At 44.1% G+C, this 18,076-nt stretch overlaps 1 protein-coding gene across 4 annotated transcripts; it reads right to left on the bottom strand.

Annotated features, from left to right (window-relative positions):
• Nucleotides 1–26: 26 nt before the first annotated feature.
• On the bottom strand, nt 27–17,653 carry LOC139644545 (epithelial discoidin domain-containing receptor 1-like). 4 transcript variants are annotated; one of them, XM_071519935.1, is made up of 14 exons: nt 17,556–17,653; nt 16,430–16,616; nt 13,587–13,836; nt 12,572–12,733; nt 11,805–11,858; nt 10,417–10,583; nt 9,851–10,058; nt 8,669–8,788; nt 7,498–7,799; nt 7,280–7,407; nt 6,474–6,671; nt 6,107–6,374; nt 5,429–5,578; nt 27–2,573 (listed from the first exon to the last, which is right to left on the bottom strand). In XM_071519935.1, the coding sequence occupies exons 1-14, from the start codon at nt 17,618–17,620 to the stop codon at nt 2,433–2,435; spliced, it is 2,400 nt and encodes a 799-aa protein (XP_071376036.1). In that variant the 5' UTR covers nt 17,621–17,653; the 3' UTR covers nt 27–2,432. The 4 variants fall into 4 exon arrangements, with proteins under 4 accessions (XP_071376036.1, XP_071376037.1, XP_071376040.1 ...); XM_071519936.1 differs by having other exon boundaries at nt 8,669–8,746; XM_071519939.1 differs by lacking the exon at nt 8,669–8,788.
• Between the last annotated feature and the right edge of the window lie 423 nt (nt 17,654–18,076).

The raw sequence follows: 18,076 nt of genomic DNA, 5'->3' as shown, positions 1-18,076 counted from the left end.
CACCTTGATTTATTTGAAAAGGTTAACTTTATTAAAACATCTACAAAAATAGACAACACAATGAATTACAATGGCATCAAGGTAGCAAGCTTTCTACAGAGATACAAGAGACCCCAAATATAACAAAGAGTTTTCCATATATTAGTGAAGGAAATTACAATTCTGTCCTTAAATTATGTACACACCATTAGGTTCAGCTTCAAAGACACAAAAGGACGAAATCACAGACATCAAGGAGTGTCTAAGTACATACAGTATATATAAAAATATGGGTTTAGTCGAACTACAGTGTATCAAAAATGATTGAGACGCACATACTGTATTCAAATAGCACAACCATTTACACTCATTCAATCAGTAAACATGTATTGATAATCTTGATAATCTCAGACTGGACTGATTCTCAGTTCTGTACAATCAGTAGGGTAGATCGATTCTACCGCGGTCAGCTTCGTGTACTAAATGGGATAATGCAGAGGTTTACGTTGATATTCACACTAAAATCAGGACTCCCAGCATTTATCTTTTGAGCAATGCCACAACTATAAAAATGATTTTTTTAATACAGTAATACATTTGGATGAGCAATATAGATTATTAGATATGAGTAAACAAATCTCAACACATAGTTCAGGGCCATAATGAGGCCTAAGTTTCAGAACATATGGTTTCATACAATGAGAATGAGATGAAATGGTGCCATTGCACTTTTTAATAATTTTTTACATCCATTGGGTTAGTAATGCCTTGTAGGAGGATTGTAAAAAAAGCAGACAGACTGTGACCTTGTTAAAATACATCTGTGATACATTTTTCTCTCCCTTGGCAAATATCTGAAATGACTAAGCAAAACGCATTAGAATCCACATAGACAGGAATTATATCAGACCCCTTACAAAGAAGAATTTCATCATGGCCAGGGATACATGTAGGATTTAAAGTGCAGCTGGTAGTGGAATTTTACATCTATCCCTGTGTCTGGGTCACAGTCAGATACAGCCTTGCCAAAACTCAAAAGTCTGAGCAGGCGCATCTGAAGATGTCCCTTCCACTGCCCTAGGTGGCAGCATTGTCTCTCTGCTTGGAAAAGCCATTCCAGTTTGCTGGTCACATCTCATTGGCAGTAGCAGATCTGGCTCTTCCTTCCCTGGTTCCTCGGGTCTGACAGGTCTGTTTGCCACCAGGGAGACGCTTCTCTCTGTAGCCCAAAGAAGGGGTTTAAAAAGTTCTTGAACTCTTTGACTACATCGGGGTTGAGGCTCCCAGGACGATGTGTGGTGAGTACGCTGGTTCAAAATGTCCGTCATACTGTGGTTGAGTCATCACCTTGAGAAACAAACTTCCCATAATCCCGCTGCAGAAAGGGGGCTGCTGATGTCTGGTCCACTCCATTTCACATTAGTCCACCATAACGATACAGATACAGCTGTGGATGTGGGTCACTGGTGGAGAGTGAGGCTCCACTAAATATAAGGACATGGGGCTGAGATGTAGAGGGTCGACGAGGGGAGCTACACACAAGAAGAGAAGATATCCCATCACTCTGGTTCCAGATAGCCAAATTAGCTACCAGCCATGTCTGAGTGTGAGGTTTTTTTCATAGACTTTGAGTCGAGCAATGTTTTTTTGTGTCTGAGATACTTGATACTGGGCCGGATGGGCTGGAGCTGGGAGTAATCTGAGATTCACTGATTTAACTGTGTACAGTATACATACTATAAATACTAAGACAACAACCCCTGTGTGTGCAGTGCCATCTCTGGAAGATGGGTGTACTGCGCACAGAAATGTGTGTGCCATGTTTGGCCACAGAAATGACAGCGCATGTACACCTTCACCCGTTACCCTGTATGTTGTATATGAGATGCTGAGTAAGAAATTAATGTAGCTTCATAAATGTTAATCTGCTAGTTTACTATGATCATAGTACAAAACGTGGCACTATGATTGTTATTCAACTACCAGTATTTGCTTTCATTTAGCCTCTGCTACATCCTCTAACATTAACTTTACAGCATTTATCATTAGTCACACAAACCCTAAGTATGTGAGAAGAGAGAGTTCCTATGCAGACTGCACCCGCCACCAACCACTGTGTTACATTCATTATGAAATGTAGCTTGGACTGTTATCTATGTAAGGGGTAAAGCAGGGGTTAGTTTTGGCTTTAGGGTGGGGGGGGGGGGTCTGATGTGGAAATGAAAACCGAACCAGCGGTGTCTCAGCCCCATCCACCCAAGAAATACAAAATATACAAGCAAGCAACCCACTCGCCCCTCCCCTCTGCTGTGCTCCTCCGCTGCCACCACGCTTGTTTAGCCACTGCCCCACTGTAGCAAGGACATATAAAAGTACAAGACATTTCCCCTCTCTACGTCGCCTGTCTTCTTCTCTTTCTCCGATTTTCCCTCTCTCCCTCTCTCTCACACTCTCTACACCATGTTCATGGCGTCCTCGGTTAGGAAGGAGTGGATGTGGGCGAAGGATGGGCGGAGCTTGCAGTCTCTGTTCCAGCAGCTCAACATGAGCTCATAGAGACCCTGAGGACACACAGCCGGCCGGCTCAGATACACCTGGAGGAGGGAGAGGGAGGGAGAGAGAGGCGGATGGGGATTAGTGGGTGAGTGAGTGTAGTGATAGGCAGATAGGCAAATGTCATAACAATGAATATTTGAATATTTGTTTGCGGGGATAAACATAGCCTTTTGTAATTTGGTTTTTAAATATTGAGAAACGTCATTAAAGTAAGAACCCAAAAAGAGAGGAACGCTGCTTTGGCTTGTAGACGTAACAATGGAGAGGTGGTACACATGCAGGATTATCCAAAAAGAAAAAAAATTCAAGGCACACTCCCTTATGTACAAAAATTAAAAAGCCTTTATTAATGTGGCTAATGCATGGCAAGAATTAAAAAGCGCATAACAGGTGGTCTCTTTTTGGATAATCCATCATTAAAATAATTTTAATAGGGTGTAACTAACTATTTAGTGCTAAAACAGCTGAATAATGACTATGGGTGTAAACCAGCCACAAGAGGGCTTCTGGTGTCATCTCAAAAATAAATATTATTGAACTTTATTGTAGGATAAACCCCTTGAGATGAATCATCTCGTTTTCAAGGGCGTCCTTGAAACACAAATACATCTACAATACAACCGAAAGAAAATTACAGATACACATAGACACGTACAAATACATATACAAAGGCTCCCACGCCCTCTCCACCCCCAACCCACCCGCACCCCACAAACCCTTTATAATGAATTAAACACAATTAGAAACAAGAACAAGTTGCTTTAAGATGAGCAAATAGTGATGTCCTAAAAATGTGAAGCGAAGAAATGGAACGGAGAGAGTTAGGCACGCTATTCCAATCAGATGGGGCTTTGAATTTGAAGGCCCGACGCCCAATTTCTTTAGAAACAAAAAAAAGGGGATATTGAGCATGTCTAAGTGTGTATGAGGATCTGTATGGAACTAGGTATTGTTTTAGATAAGAAGGATAGTTAAATAAATACATTTAAAAATAAACTGCAGCCAGTGAAAATGCCTTCTAGAATTTAGCAATAGCCAGTTAAGCAATTCATACATAAAGCAATGATGGGTTCGATACGGACACCTCAAAACGAATCTGCACAGACTATTATAAACTACATTTAGAGGACACAGATGTGATTCAGAGGTGTTCTGATAAACAATATCTGCATAATCAAGTATAGGTAATACTCACTGAGAAACAATTATTTTTCTTACCTGAAAAGTGAAACAATTTATTGAACGATATAGTGTGCTCAGACTGCAATTTATTTTTTTAATAACAAAATCAATATGGGGCCTAAAGGAAAGTTCTGAATCCAGTCACCCAAATATTTTAAGACCAACTTTCTCTAGTAGTGACCCATCATAAAAATGTATACGCAGGTCATTGCATGTATGAGTAAGATTATATCTAGTACCAAACAGCAACAGGACTTCTTTTTGTTCAATAAAAGTTTGTTGTTGTGAAACCAGTTTTGTACAACACTGAAATCAAATTGCAATGAACTTTGAATTTAATGAGAGGCATTAAGCTTGCCTCTCATTAAATCCACTTGCTGACTTATTGTCTTTGTCAACTTGTATGCTTCCATCCATCTGGAATTAGATGTATAAATAACAGTATCATCAGCATATAAATGGACATGACAGAACAAATTTGCGGGAGATCATTAATAAAAATAGAGAAAAGGAGAGGCCCCAAAGTAGAACCTTGGGGCACACCCTTTTCCATCACTAAATATTCAGACTGACTACCATGAAATATGACACACAGACGTCTGTTATGGAGATACGCATTGAACGAAAGTAAAGCCTGTTGAGTTACACCAATGGAATAGAGCTTATCACGGAGTAGGTAGTGATCAACCATATCAAATGCCTTGGTAAGATCAACAAAGATTGAACCAGTGAGCTGACCCTTAGGATGAAGACACATCATTAGTAAATTTAAGGAGAGCAGTAGCAGTGGAGAAATTTGATCTGAAGCCAGATTGGGATTGCGATAAAATGTCGAAATCATTAATGTACTGAGATAACTGATTAAAAATGAGCTTCTCAAAAGTTTTAGCAATAGCGTTAATAACCGAAATTGGCCTCTAATTATTAAGATCTAGGGGATCACCACCTTTATGGAGTGGAGTTATTCTGGCACATTTCCAGATGGATGGAAGCATACAAGTTGACAAAGACAATAAGTCAGCAAGTGAATCAATATATGAGAGGCAAGCTTAATAAACTTGGCCTCCAATCCATCAGGACCAGCACCACTACCCTCCTTCAATTCACGGATAACATGCTGAACTTCGACAAGTAAAATCTTTCTAAAGGAAAAAGCGCTGCTACCAGTAGTATTGTTAGAAGAACCGACAGTGCTGGAAGAATCAGATAAGGAGAAACTGCAGATAGAAGAGAAGTGAGTATTGAACGCTTTAGAAATAATTGAAGAATCACCAACAATTTCATTATTGACTCTAATCGAGTTTGTGGAACTTTTGTTAGATTTATTAAGAATACTGTTGATTTGGTTCCAAAACTGTCTAGGATTATGGAAATCTTGAGAGAGGCAGTCTTTGTAATAAGTAGATTTAGCATTTCTTGTTTTGGTCTTAGACAAATTCCTTAAATACCTGTATAATTCCCAGTCAACAGGATCCTTTGTAGCTCGATATTTTGCCCAGGCCTATCTCAAACACATTCACGCATATGGCCAGTTTAGAGTCTTCAATTCACCTGACCACCTGATTATTTTAGTCCATAATCTGTTTTGACTTTTGTAAATTTTTGCACACAGAGAATATCTGAATATTCATTTAGACACTGAATAGTCTACATGGGCTAAGGGGCTTGTGCACATCCCTACAGCAGACTGTGTGTGCGTGTGTGTGTGTACCTGTCTGCCGTGGTCCCTGAAGAACTCTCCAGCATTGTCGATGACTTGTTCGTCTGTGAGGTTGGAGTACGGCTGCTCCTGACAAACACTCAGCATCTCCCACAGAGTTACGCCGAATGCCCACACATCACTGGCTGTGGTGAACTTACCCTGGGAATACACCGACACACCACTGTTATCATCATTGCCGTCATCACCATCATCATTACCACCACCATCATCATCATCATAAGAGGCCAATTTGTTCAAATTTAGCAAGGGATGGCAGGTAGGAATGGGACGATATATACTTATCTCATGATACAATTCAATACAACCCATGATACAATATAATAAATAAAGGTTCAATGACAACAAAGTATGGCTGTAAAGAATTATGTCTTAGCAATGGCATTGGCTTGCTAGAATGTAAACAAGAATTTAAAAATGTTATTATAAAGTGAAAATAATACAATTTTGATGGAGAACTTGTGAAATTGTGATGGGCAAGTGTCTCATTCGTGATTACTACAGCAGAATAAAGCAGGTAAACTGTTTTTCTTTCACAATATGCGTGTATCATTAACTCAAAAAAATCTATCAACTATCTATCAATCCATCTACTACTATCAACACAACATAAAGCAACAATCACACACACACACACACACTAACACACCCACATTCCCATCCTCTCACCATCAGTATACACTCCCAGGCCATCCAGCGTATAGGCAGCACCGCCCGGCCCTGGATCCTGTAGTAGTCTCCAGCGTACAGATTCCTGCTCATGCCAAAGTCGGCTATCTTGATGGGACGCTCGCCGCCGCGCTCCCCTCCGCTCTCGCCCCTCTCACCGCCAACCAGGCAGTTGCGTGTCGCCAGGTCCCGGTGGACAAAGTTGAGGGAGGACAGGAACTTCATGCCCGACGCAATCTGACTGGCCATTGAGATGAGAGCCGGGTAACTGGGGGAGAGGCAGACAGAAGGAATAGTAAATAAATCCAAACCATGACTAAACGTGTGTGTTTTTGCATGTGTGTTTTTGCATGTGTGTGTGTGCTACCTGATGGTTGGGGTGTTGTGCGAGGGCCCGGTCTTGTCCAGAAGCACTCGGTGGGACAGGTACTGGTTCAGGTCTCCGCTCTCCATATACTCGGTGACCATACAGAGAGGATCGCTGCTCACACACACACCCAGCAGCCGGATGATGTTCGGGTCCTTCAGGCGAGACAGGATCTTCACCTCCTTCAAGAAGTCATTCCTGAGAGGGAGGGACAAAAGAATGGAGGAGTGAGACATAAGTCGGAGAGAAGGAGGGATAGCGAAGATGAGAAAATTAGCAGACTTAGAGGGAGGGATAGAGCAAAGGAGGGTTCAAGAGTGAACGATGAAGATACAGGTTTCTCCCTGATGTAAAATTCTGTGACTTTTCCATGACTTTCTATGACTAAGTCAGAACACTTCCATGACCTAAAACATTTTGTTCCTTCCTGGGTTGTTAATGTTGTTTTTCTAAAGGGGTAAACAGGTTTCCACTACAGTCGGGCTTATTGTAGTGGAGATAAACAGTGGAGAAAACAGTTTAAAACCGTCAAATGCAATGAATGTGTGAAACAAATTGTAAAATTCATTTTGGTGTATTCCTGCAAAGTGACCCATTTGTAAAATTCCCTGATATTCCCTATACTTCTCAAAAAACTATCAAATTCCCTGACTGCAAATTCCATGATATTACAGAAATTTCCTGACCAGTGGGAACCCTGCAGATAACTGAACAGAGGAAACAAGCTCTAGATGCAGAAAGAAAAACTGTGAGCTATTCCAAGGCCGAAGTACGGACTCGGCTCTATCGTGGCACTACAGACCTACCTGGCATTCTTGGAGGCGTCGGGGCGCAGTATCTTAACAGCCACCAGAAGGGGGCGACCTTTTCTCACATTGAAGGGGAACTCCAGGTTGGGCAGGTCTTGTGGGCTCTCGATTTCACACAGGTGCACCTTTCACAGCACAAACACAGACACTATTAACACACATGCGCCCACACACACACACACACACACACACACACCACAGACTTTTTCTCTTACCTCTCCAAACTGGCCCTCTCCCAGTTTCTCCTTGAAAATGAGACACTGGCGTGGAAGCTCCGGCAGCGGGGCGGCGTCGGCCCCGGGGCTCGACGAGGTCAGGGCCGGCACGGCGTAGGTGTTGTTACCGCTGACGCCCTGCAGGCTCACGATGTCTGCCTCAGCGTAGTGGGGGACGCTGGGGGGCATCGGGGGGGACACGGGGGGAGACAGGGAGGGGTAGGGAGGGGAGCCGGGGTACGGAGGAGGCTCCTCCTGAGTAGGGGGGAAACCTTTCTCCAGGTCACTGTCCAAACCACAGGCTGGATGGAAGGAGGAGGAGGATGAGACATACAGGGCAGGTGAGATGGCAAGATTACTTTGAGAGAGGAAAGACGGTGTGGAAAATAACAGCTTTGTTTTGCTCTAAGCCTGTTTTGTGAATGGAAAGATATCGCATCCCTTTCAGGCAAACTGTTATATACGTTTTAAACAAAAAGTGAGTGGTGAGTGAATGAGAGAGTGAGTAATTGAGTGAGTGACAGGAGGGGTTGTGATCAAAGTCATACGCATGCAAAATAGATTTTTTTGAGTCTTGCAGAGGTGTGACCAAGTCAGCCTAAAGTCTTGAGGTCGCAAGTCTCAAGTCAAGACCCAAGTCTAAATGTAGAACACCAAGTAAAGTCCAAGTCACGTCCATGTCATTAATGTCAAGTCTCAAGTCTAAATATGGAACACAAAGTCAAGTCAGAACAAATTCAGTCCAGTATCAATTTAATATCTTAAAACAAAATATCTAGGACTTTTCAATGCAGAATCGTTTTAATAGGATAAAACCTTGGTAAGTGCATCATGAGTTTGATTTCTATAATTTCAACTTCAATATATTCAATCATTCCATACAAATTCAGAAAACAGAATTTAAATTAAGCTGTCTGGTGGAATAAATCTCATAACCTTCAATCTAAGTAATTTACACAAACACAAGATCTTTTGTCAAGACTTTAGTCAAGTCTCAAGTATTCTCTTCATGCATTAAGTCAAGTCTCAAGTAATCAAAATTCTGAAAGTCCCCACCTCTGGAGTCTTGAAAGCGGTACTAGGCTGTCTACAGCTAATAGCATGGCCCCAGCCCTTGGTAGGCAGGTTGGGGCTCCTCCTGACTGTGTCTGCCCAGTCTGAGGTCTCTTACCCTGGGGCACATTGAGGCTCTTTTCCTGAGCCTGAGTGGTGCTGGGGACGGCTAGGGGCCTCGAGCCTTGTCTCTGATCTGACAGGAGCAGGTGATAGGCTGGGTTGTTTAACAGCAAGGCTGGGAGGGCACACACACACATAACACACACACACACATTCACATACACACGCAGGACCAAGCAGGGTACACACACGCACATGATATGGTCCATACACACAGCATACAAGGTGGCATGATGTACACACAACAAAACACGACAATAACACAATCATTAGCAGGACACTGTTAGCATATCCATTGTAATACAAAGGGAGGAGGTGGGGGAGGATGGAGGGGTTGCACTGACAAATGGAGCATAGAACAGAACAGCATAGCAAGGAACAGGCAAGGTTAACAAAACTCAGGCCAGGACCAAGCATAACAAGAACCAATGGATGGAATAATGTTTCTGTTACTCATGTTATTTCAAACTCACACAGGCGCCTAGTAAAGACAGCATGCCGACCTCCTGTGGTGCAATGCAACTAAAGGAATGCCTTTTCTTTCTTTACCCTTCTTTTCCCCCCTCCCTTTTCACCTCCCTCTTTTCTTTTTCTTGCCTTTTCTGAGAACAATAGGTCTTTTGTGCCCCCTCTGCGCTGTGCATCTTCTTGGAGTCACTCTTCCTAGTGGGGTGTTTGGTTTGATTTTGTTTTGTTTGGTGTTGTGAAACATATTGTCATACCAGCTCTTTCTTGAAATGCACGCCACATTTTTTTCTCCTGCTTTGTTCCTTTCTAAATGAGTTTGCTTATTGATATGATCAACAAACTGAGGTTGCAAAAGCACTGACACAAGCACGCAAACAAAGCAATCAGGGGCAAACCACAATAATCTCTCTAAAATTTGATATTCTGTACATGTTGAGAGTTACATTGTTTCACGACATATTCTTCGCTGACTCCATGCCTCTCTGTTTGTGGTTGACTATATGTCAATTTGTGTTTCCATCTATTTAACATATGGTGAGTTTTACTGCATGTCAGCACGTATGTCAGTGTTTCTCACGCTATGAAGCTGCGTGTAAGTTTTTGACTAAGGTCTTCTGCAAGAACACAGCGAACCAGAAGATAAAGTATATCTCTTCGGCACGGGCATTTAATGACTGTGTGTTCATATGTGTGTGTGTTTTCATCCTACCGGTGCTGTCTCGGTGGTCTCGTGGCCGGAGCAGAGCGCTGGGCTCCTGGTACTCTCCCTCTCCCTCCCTGTCACGGTCGCGGTCGTCGGGGAAGGTGTGTATGCGCTGGTAGCGGCTGGAGTAGCTGTGTGTGTTGTTGATGACCACGTTGTCCGAGGGCACAGACAGGTGGACACGCAGCTCGTCGCTGGACAGGCTACCCTGGGCCTGGGGGGGCAGAGGCGGAGTTATTTGAATCCCCTAAGCAGATTGTGTTCAAATAGCGTAAATAGTTTCTAATTTTTTTACAATGATGGGTAAATACATCAAGATGTCCACTATGCAGCCAGATGGAGCTGGGTAGTATCTTGCCAACTGTCTGGCTCTTGCCTTTGTTAGTTCTACTATCCTCAGGCTGCTCATAATCATTTAAACTTGTCTAAGGCTGCCAAACTTCAGCACTGCAAACCTGCACGTACAGTAAATCTACAGCCAACATGCCATATGCTATAAGGGACGGCTGCTTTCACAGTTAAGCAGAAAAGGTGCACACGCGCACCAGACTGTGGCCTTCCTGTTCACTCACCTTGCCCAATATCTTTTTCCAGTACTGCCTCCACAGAATGACAGCGATGACAGCCAACAGCAGCAGGATGATGCCCACCAGGCAGCCAATCAGAATAGCGGTGTTGCTGCTGTCGTCCTTGGCTACAGGAAGTCCCCCCCTTGGAGTCACAGCAGCAAAATCAGGCCCTGGAGAAGGCAAATAGAGGATGAAATGTATAGTCTAAGTATGGGTTGTGTGTGTGTGTGTGCTTTCCACAGTAGTACAATCGCCTGAAACAAACTGTTAATTTTGGGTCTGATGTGATGTGCATGTGCATAGAGTACTGTGCAACTTGGCCAATTTCTCTATGTGTTTATGTGTGCATGAATGTCCATGCTAGTCTGAGTTAATGCACTGTTCAGTCTGCATGTATTAGCGCCGTCTGCATAGTCACAAACTCGTTGGTGTCACACCCACATAGTTCCATCAGGCTTACTGCATGTCTGATGAGGGATTGTCGGTGTGAGTATGCATCCAGTATGCCCGCTCATGCCACAGAGTCTCTCAAAGCCCCCCTGTGCTTTGGAGAACAGAATGTGAAAACTGTTTTGCCTCTCACCAACTTTGGATGATTCTGATAAATATGGCGACTACAGTTATTTCTCCCCCCTCGAAGATCAAATGTGGCATTTCATTTGAATAAGGGATGAAAGAGTTTTCCGCAGTGCAGTTTAGTGTAAACTTTGCTCATAAACAAACTTATAAAGCTGTTCTTTATGGAACAAGTGAGCTAAAGTTAGCTAAAAAGACTCAAGGACGGACATAGGTGCATTCACACCCATGCATGCACACGTACACATACACAGGTACACAAATACGCACACGCACGCGCACACACACACACACCCACACACACATGATTTATGACAGCCAACAGTTTACACACCACAATTGGAAGAACCCCCCCACCCCTCCTCTCTTTTTCTTAGTTCAGCACCATGCGGGTACCAAATAAACCCAAACAAAGCCGCTCAACCGCAGCCAATAACAGAGACAAAGCAGCATTCACACCACAGCAAACCATTTCCAGCTTTTTAAAACCCTGTTATTGTCTAGTTGTGTAGAATAGAGCCTGTTCCCAAAAAACATGCAGTTTGTGAGACCACAGGAAACCAAGTTGTTATTGTACATAAATACCATGTACTATAGCTGTGTTAGTGATTTTCCTACGGCTGTATATCTCCAAACCCATGGGACAGAGCCCAGTGCCAAAGCCTGCCCCCATAATCCCTCCTCCAATATACTTCATACTCTCTACTGAGCGGTGGGACAGTTTAAGATGCTGGAGGAAGGCCAAACCGGATGTAGCTACAGCGCCCCTCCCTCGGTTCGTCCTCCCTCTCTTTCTCTCTCTTTTTCTCTCTCACCTGACAGCGTGCCGTTACCAGTGGTGTCCGTCGTGAAGGTGGTGGTGGGGGGTTCTGGAGGAGCGAGGGATGGAGAAGGAGCAGAGGGGAACGAATGAGAAGAGAAGTGACGAAGACTCAGAAGAGTGTGACGAGGAGAGGAACCATGAACAGCAGGAGCCTGACTTGAGCAGCTTTTTCATTCATCTCACTAAAAAAAAAAATCCCCAAAAAGTTTACACCAACCTTCTCTCTGTCTGAATATATTATAAGGCCAGAATGAGAAAATACATTTATTTTGTATGAATGATAAATTCAAACTTCTGACCTTTAATTTTAAACCAAGATTGCCTTGCCCTTTTCGTACAATGAAATCTCTAAGATAAGCATTGTGCAGTGTCTTGGGTTGAGCGAACACTGGCTTGAGGCCAAAGGATTTCAGAACGCATGATACAGGGGAGGCAAGGCAGACATGGGCCTCCTCTGGCACTGCCTGCCCTTGGCACTGCTTTACACACATGGCTTAGACACACTGCCGACATGCTCACACTCATCACAACTGGAGAGAGAGAGGGGCAGAGGCAAGAGGTGATGAGGGAGAGATCAGGGGAATTAAGAGAGGGAGAGGCTAGAAAGGAGTGGGGTGGGAGAAGGATAGTGGTGGGTGATGAAAGGGGACAGCAGAGCGAGACTGGGTGGTGGACAAAAGGATAATAAAAGGATGACAGAAAGAGGAGGGTGGAGGGGAGGAGAAGGACAAAGAGGAAGAGGAGAAGGGTAGGACTCACCGGAAGGGCCAGCGGTGGTGTTGGAGGAGTTGTAGCTGGATGTGGGGATGGAGGAGGTGTGGAGGACAGGAGGAGGAGAGGTAGTGGTGGGGGGGGCAGGGGGAGGGCGAGGAAGATGTGGAGGAAGGGAACTGGTCTCTGTGTCACCCTCCCCAAACGGCTCTGGATGAGGGGAGAGAGAGAGAGAGAGAGAGAGAGAGAGAGAGAGAGAGAGAGAGAGAGAAAGAGAGAGAGACCCCATGAATATAAATTATTTGCATATAAAGTGCTTTCAGGTGATGTAACACACCCTCTGGCGGCCATATTGGAGGTCCTCAGCTCTTGAGCAACAATAGCTGTGAACAGCTGGTTGCATTTCTAAACCCACAATTTCATCTCAACAGAATTCAATAGTGGTTCATTTCTGCGCTGTTTCTGACAGGGAATTGATAATTTCCCCACCGATCTGATTGTTTGATTGATTTTGTGCTGAGATAATATCAGCTTATTAGCGAGATAACACTCGTATCTGGTCAGCTAACCATCACTGTCTTGCCTAGCTAATCTATCTTAAAAGTGCTAACATTAATATCAGTTGGCCTGCAAAATTAGTCTGCTGGCTAGTTAGCTAGCAAAGAAAGACAAAAAACAGCAGTTTGTTTAGGTTAACTGAGCTGATACTTCTCAAGCTACAACTCAGTGTTTTGTTTTGTTTTTTATGGCTAAAGACTAAAGAAAGCTAAAGAAGATAATTTCTGGTGTCAGACTATTCACTTTTACTTATAACATTACTGAGTTGACCTAGACCCACATCACAACAATCTTTTCTCTTTTTCTAGTCCAGTTGTTATGAATTTAGGCATTACTTATTCAATTCTCCCATGGGCCTCCATGATGTCGCCAGATGTGGTTGCTAGGAGATCTGTGACGCAACTGCAAAAAACCTCTATAGAAAACCGCATGCCTCTCAACACCCGAAGAAACACATATCTCACAGTTTAACAAAAAAAAATTCAAACCTCGTTCCACTACCTACCAGAGAAGAAGGAGATCTCACTGATGAGCAGCCAGCGGTCAGCGAAGAAGAACTTGCAGCGAAGGATCTGAGCCGGCCGACCGCCCAGGGGGAGGGAGATGGGCCGAGAGGAGGGGTCTTTCAGATCCTCCAGGGGTACAGGCAGGGTGAGCGCAGGAGACGACCAGGGCTGGAGGATGCTAGGCTTAAAAAGACACTCCACCTTGCTGAAGACTCGCACGCCCTGTGTGTGGCGGTTGTTACTGTGCACCTAGAGGGGGGAAAGAGAGAGGTGGGTGGGTGTTGGGGGTGTGAGGAGCACAGAAGGGGAAAAGAGGTGCAAGGGATTAGAAAATCTTTTCACTATCTACACATCGGAATTAGCTTGGCGCCTTTGCAAACATCTGGGAAACTTTAAATCTGGCGTTTAATCATTCATAATGCGTGGAGAGTCGGGGAGAGATTCAATTAACACACAAAATTAATAACACGTTCTCATCCTGCTCAGGCTTAATTGCTTTGGCACGACTGAGAGCTGAGCGGGACTGCAAATGAGCAAAATCAGAACGCAGCAGGGAAGAGAGGAGGGTGTATGATAGAAGAATGATGGAGGAGAGAATGCATCTTCCCTGTTTTTACAAGCAGGGGAAGGCCAAAGAGAGACGGATCCATAAAAGCTGATCTGATATACGAGGCGTCACTGTGGCTGGTTAGAGAGCAAGGAAGCAGGAGGGAGAACAAAAGCAGACAGGAGAGAGGAGAGAGGGACGGGGAGGATGATGGAGGGTGTTTAAACGAGAAAGCGAGAGGTCAAAACTATAGATCTGAGAGAGATAGAGAATTAAGTTGGCGGAGGGGGAGACGGTGGGTGGGTTTTTCCCCTCCGCTGGGGAAGGGTTGATGTAAAGACTGCTCTGACAGGTTGGCTATTAACCTTACACTTACTGCAGGGCCAGCCTCTCTAACACAATACACATGTGGACGAGCACGGCAACACTCTTAACATGCACACACACACAGCTGAGACACGGGGGGAACAGCTGCACCAGACGCAGGAGTTGACGTGTAACTGATTCTATCTGGAAAGGGGCACAAGGGGGTGGGGGGGTGGGGGGGGTGTACGATGGTGGTGGTGGGGTGGATGGAGGGATTGTAATAAGTCAACAGAGCTTGGGTAATCCACTACTCCTTCAGGGAGTGCACACCACTGACCTGCACTGCATTCATTATGTTTACCTTATTTCACCACAAATCTAACCTCCAGTACGGTTTTCCCTGTGATCGCTTTGTTTAGTTGCCCCGTCTTCCATATTTGGGCACATGAGTATACAGAAAAAGTTCCACTCGCAATCCCAAAGGGAAGAACTGAACCTTCAAGGTGTGACCCATGTGGAAGAAACAAGCCACACTATGTTAAAGGACCTGTAGGAAGTACAGGTCTCGACTGACACGGGTCAGAGAGCGTATTTCCCCCATGGGAGAATGATTAGGCGCAGGTTAAGGAACGATGACCTGCAGAGACAAGAGCCAGAATTAGGTTCAGGTTCCTGCTCTTTATTTATTTGACCTGTGTGTCTGACATATCCGTTCTGCCAGGCCAGCATAGTGGTATATGTCAGCTAAGATTAGTGTGGGAAAATCATTGGGGAAAAGAAAGGAAAAACAGGATAAGCCTCGGGAAAACACCAGGAACACCACTGGGAACCATTTGAAGAGGTAACTGTGAAGTACTAGGAAAATAATGAACACGTTAAGAGCTGAGGAATGAAAGCTTTAGATGACTTACATGAGGCAATCCACAATTCCCGGGAAAACATAAAATTTTGGAACGTACAGTAGTCAAAACCCATATACCAACCATAGGCTAAAAAAGATTGCTCATCATTTTATGACACTGACTGGGAATTCACACAGTTCAATATGTGCATGTATAGGGAACATCCCACCCAAACCAACATTCCAGCTCTTGTCCTATGAGACAACACAGACATAATTCAAACTGGGTTGCTTCATATTAATATCTCCTCATGTTGCTCCACAGACTAACCCCAGAAACCACACAGACGCACAAACAGACTGTGATGCAACTCAGTGGCACCCAAAAAGCCAAGCACAGACACACTGTCCCCGTGATAAACAACAGCAAATGAAATCTAATTAGATGGCTGGAGAGCTATTCCAGACAAAAGGCTACTAGTGAGAGGGGAGTCTAACGAAGCTATTGTTCTGAAAAACTAAACAAACATTAAGTCTATTGTTGCAGTTCATTTTAAAGGTCAAACACACGTCAAATGGAATGATTGGTGCAAGAGGATTTTAGAAGGAGTTTCAGCAGATGCAAAAAGAAACTGGAGGCACTTGAGCTGCCTAATGTCCCACCATAATCACCATGATGTATTAAGCTTATGCTAATGGAGTCATTAAATAAGCCAATTAATGCATTAATTAGCAAACACTTCTATGTCAACATAACAACACATCTTCACATAACACATGGGCGGTATTAATTTGAACTCTATCTTAAAGCATTAAGGAGTTATAGTAGTTTCAAGAAAATATTTTTTTCCTCATTAATATGCAAATTTTGCAGTAAAGTACTCCAAAAACTAATCAGATCATCTGCTCTATAAGGGGAACCTCTGGTGTAAGTTAAAGTTTCTGTCATGTATTGTTCTTGGCTTATTGTGTTCACAAAAATGTGTGTGTGACAGACACACACACACAGAGAGATGCCATGATGACGACATAACGTCCTGCATACCAAGCATACCAAATAATCTCACACATCTACACAGACACACACACACACACACAGACACACACACACACACACACACAGACACACACCCCTCCTCTCTCTTTACCTGCATGGTGTGGAAGACGCGTGTTTTCTCAAAGTCAAACTCGATGTCCACACTGCCTTGCCCAAGGGTGTCCCGGCTCCAGCCCAGGTAGTCGTACCCGGGCCAAACCCTCAGCTCCTTCGTTTCTATGAAGTCATCCCCTCCCAGGACACCATCACACAGCTGGCCCAGGCCTCCAAACTGCACCCTGCACACACAGTTTAGTTCATGGGTTGATGTGTAACTCTATAAGCTGTGTATGCAGAAACATGCAAACTGCGCTAGAGACTGTAGATTGCCTGTCACTCGCTATTTACTGGAGCAGATGCAGCCATGTATCGGCATGCAAAGATGCATAAACATAAATGCACACACACGCTAACTCCATATGACCTCTTCCCCTCTTTCTTGCACTCTCTCTCTATTTCTCTTTCTCTCTCTCTCACCTACATGCACACACAGACAGAAACAGACAAAGCAACACAACAGGGTCACCAAATGGGTCACCTCCAGCTCTCTCAGTCTATCTCTCTCTCTCTCTTACACACACACACACACCTGCTGCAAATACGTCTGGATTGCGTCAAAAGTGTTAGCTCACCCACTAGCAAAACATTTCAGGCCCATTAACCAGGCCCATGTGAGTGTGGAAACCCGCCCCACCACCCCCAACCCCCTGTTCCTGGTTTATCCCGATGGCCAGGAAACACAGCACAACTCCCCCTCAGCAAATAAAAAAATCCCTCTGCAATTGTGTCCAAATAATGTCATTCTCTTTCGATTAGGTGGACACCAAAATAAACTTTCAAGAAAAGTGTTGGCTAAGGGAGGCCCCGGTTCAGTACTAACAGATGTGATGGGAGTGTGTGGAGTGTCTGGCTTGATAGAATACCAAAAATATTGCTGCTTTTGGTATTCTATTGACCAAGCCAGAGTTCATTCCAAATTGTTGGCCCTAATATTTTGGGCTCTTTGTTGTGAACATGTTTGCCAAAACAGTTTTGCACTTTACAAAAAGAAGGTGCTTCCATAAATTTCCATTTAAACTAAATTCAGGGGAGCAGTTTATGAGAAAGTATGGAAATGAGATGCTTACTCATAAATAAAAATGAAAACGTGAAAAGCCTAGAGCTGCTGAATATCTCACCCTTGCTCAATGCTCCCGTCATAGGTGGAGTCATTCAGGTAGACAGGCATGCCAGACAGGTGCATGACATGACCCACTGGAGCTGTATAAGCCTTCAACCCATCTGAGAGAGACAGACAAGGAGAGAGAAATACGACAATGATTAGTAAGGTGGAGGTTGTGTGATTGTTGAAACACAGTAAGCCTTTGGTTATTTCCTCCTAAACATCTACATTTTGAGAGACAGAAAGGCACAAGCTGCATGTGAAATATTTTAATTTGTAAAACTGTTCAATTTGATTATGAGCAACACATTCACAGGGCCAACATTCAGCTATAATCACCGCCGCAGGGAGAGGCTACAGCTGGTTTTAAAGTAAGTAGTAAAACAAACGGAGAGGTCCATGGTTCAGACCCGTGCAGCTCCAGCCACCATTAGCCGGTGAAACCCAAGCCTCTCTGCTCCACTATACAGCTAATCAGCCTGCTCCCTCAGCACAGGGGTGACGTCAGCAACACTCACTACAGCCCATCGCTTTGCT

Source organism: Centroberyx affinis, unplaced genomic scaffold (genome assembly GCF_046629955.1).
Source record: "Centroberyx affinis isolate AG114_WGS23_722 - 3 ecotype Tasmania unplaced genomic scaffold, CSIRO-AGI_Caff_v1 ptg000751l_1, whole genome shotgun sequence".
Classification (NCBI taxonomy): domain Eukaryota; kingdom Metazoa; phylum Chordata; class Actinopteri; order Beryciformes; family Berycidae; genus Centroberyx; species Centroberyx affinis.
The sequence above is the reverse complement of the archived record's forward strand: the minus strand, read 5'-3'. Positions and strand labels throughout refer to the sequence as shown.

Coding starts and splice junctions, on each gene's coding strand:
- LOC139644545 (XM_071519935.1), bottom strand. CDS start 17,620: ATGCACCTGTCTGGCATGCCTGTCTACCTGAATGACTCCACCTATGAC. Junction 11,859..12,571: donor CACCACCGCTGGCCCTTCCG/GTGAGTCCTACC, acceptor TCGCTCCTCCAG/AACCCCCCACCACCACCTTC. Junction 6,672..7,279: donor GACGCCTCCAAGAATGCCAG/GTAGGTCTGTAG, acceptor CCTCCCTCTCAG/GAATGACTTCTTGAAGGAGG.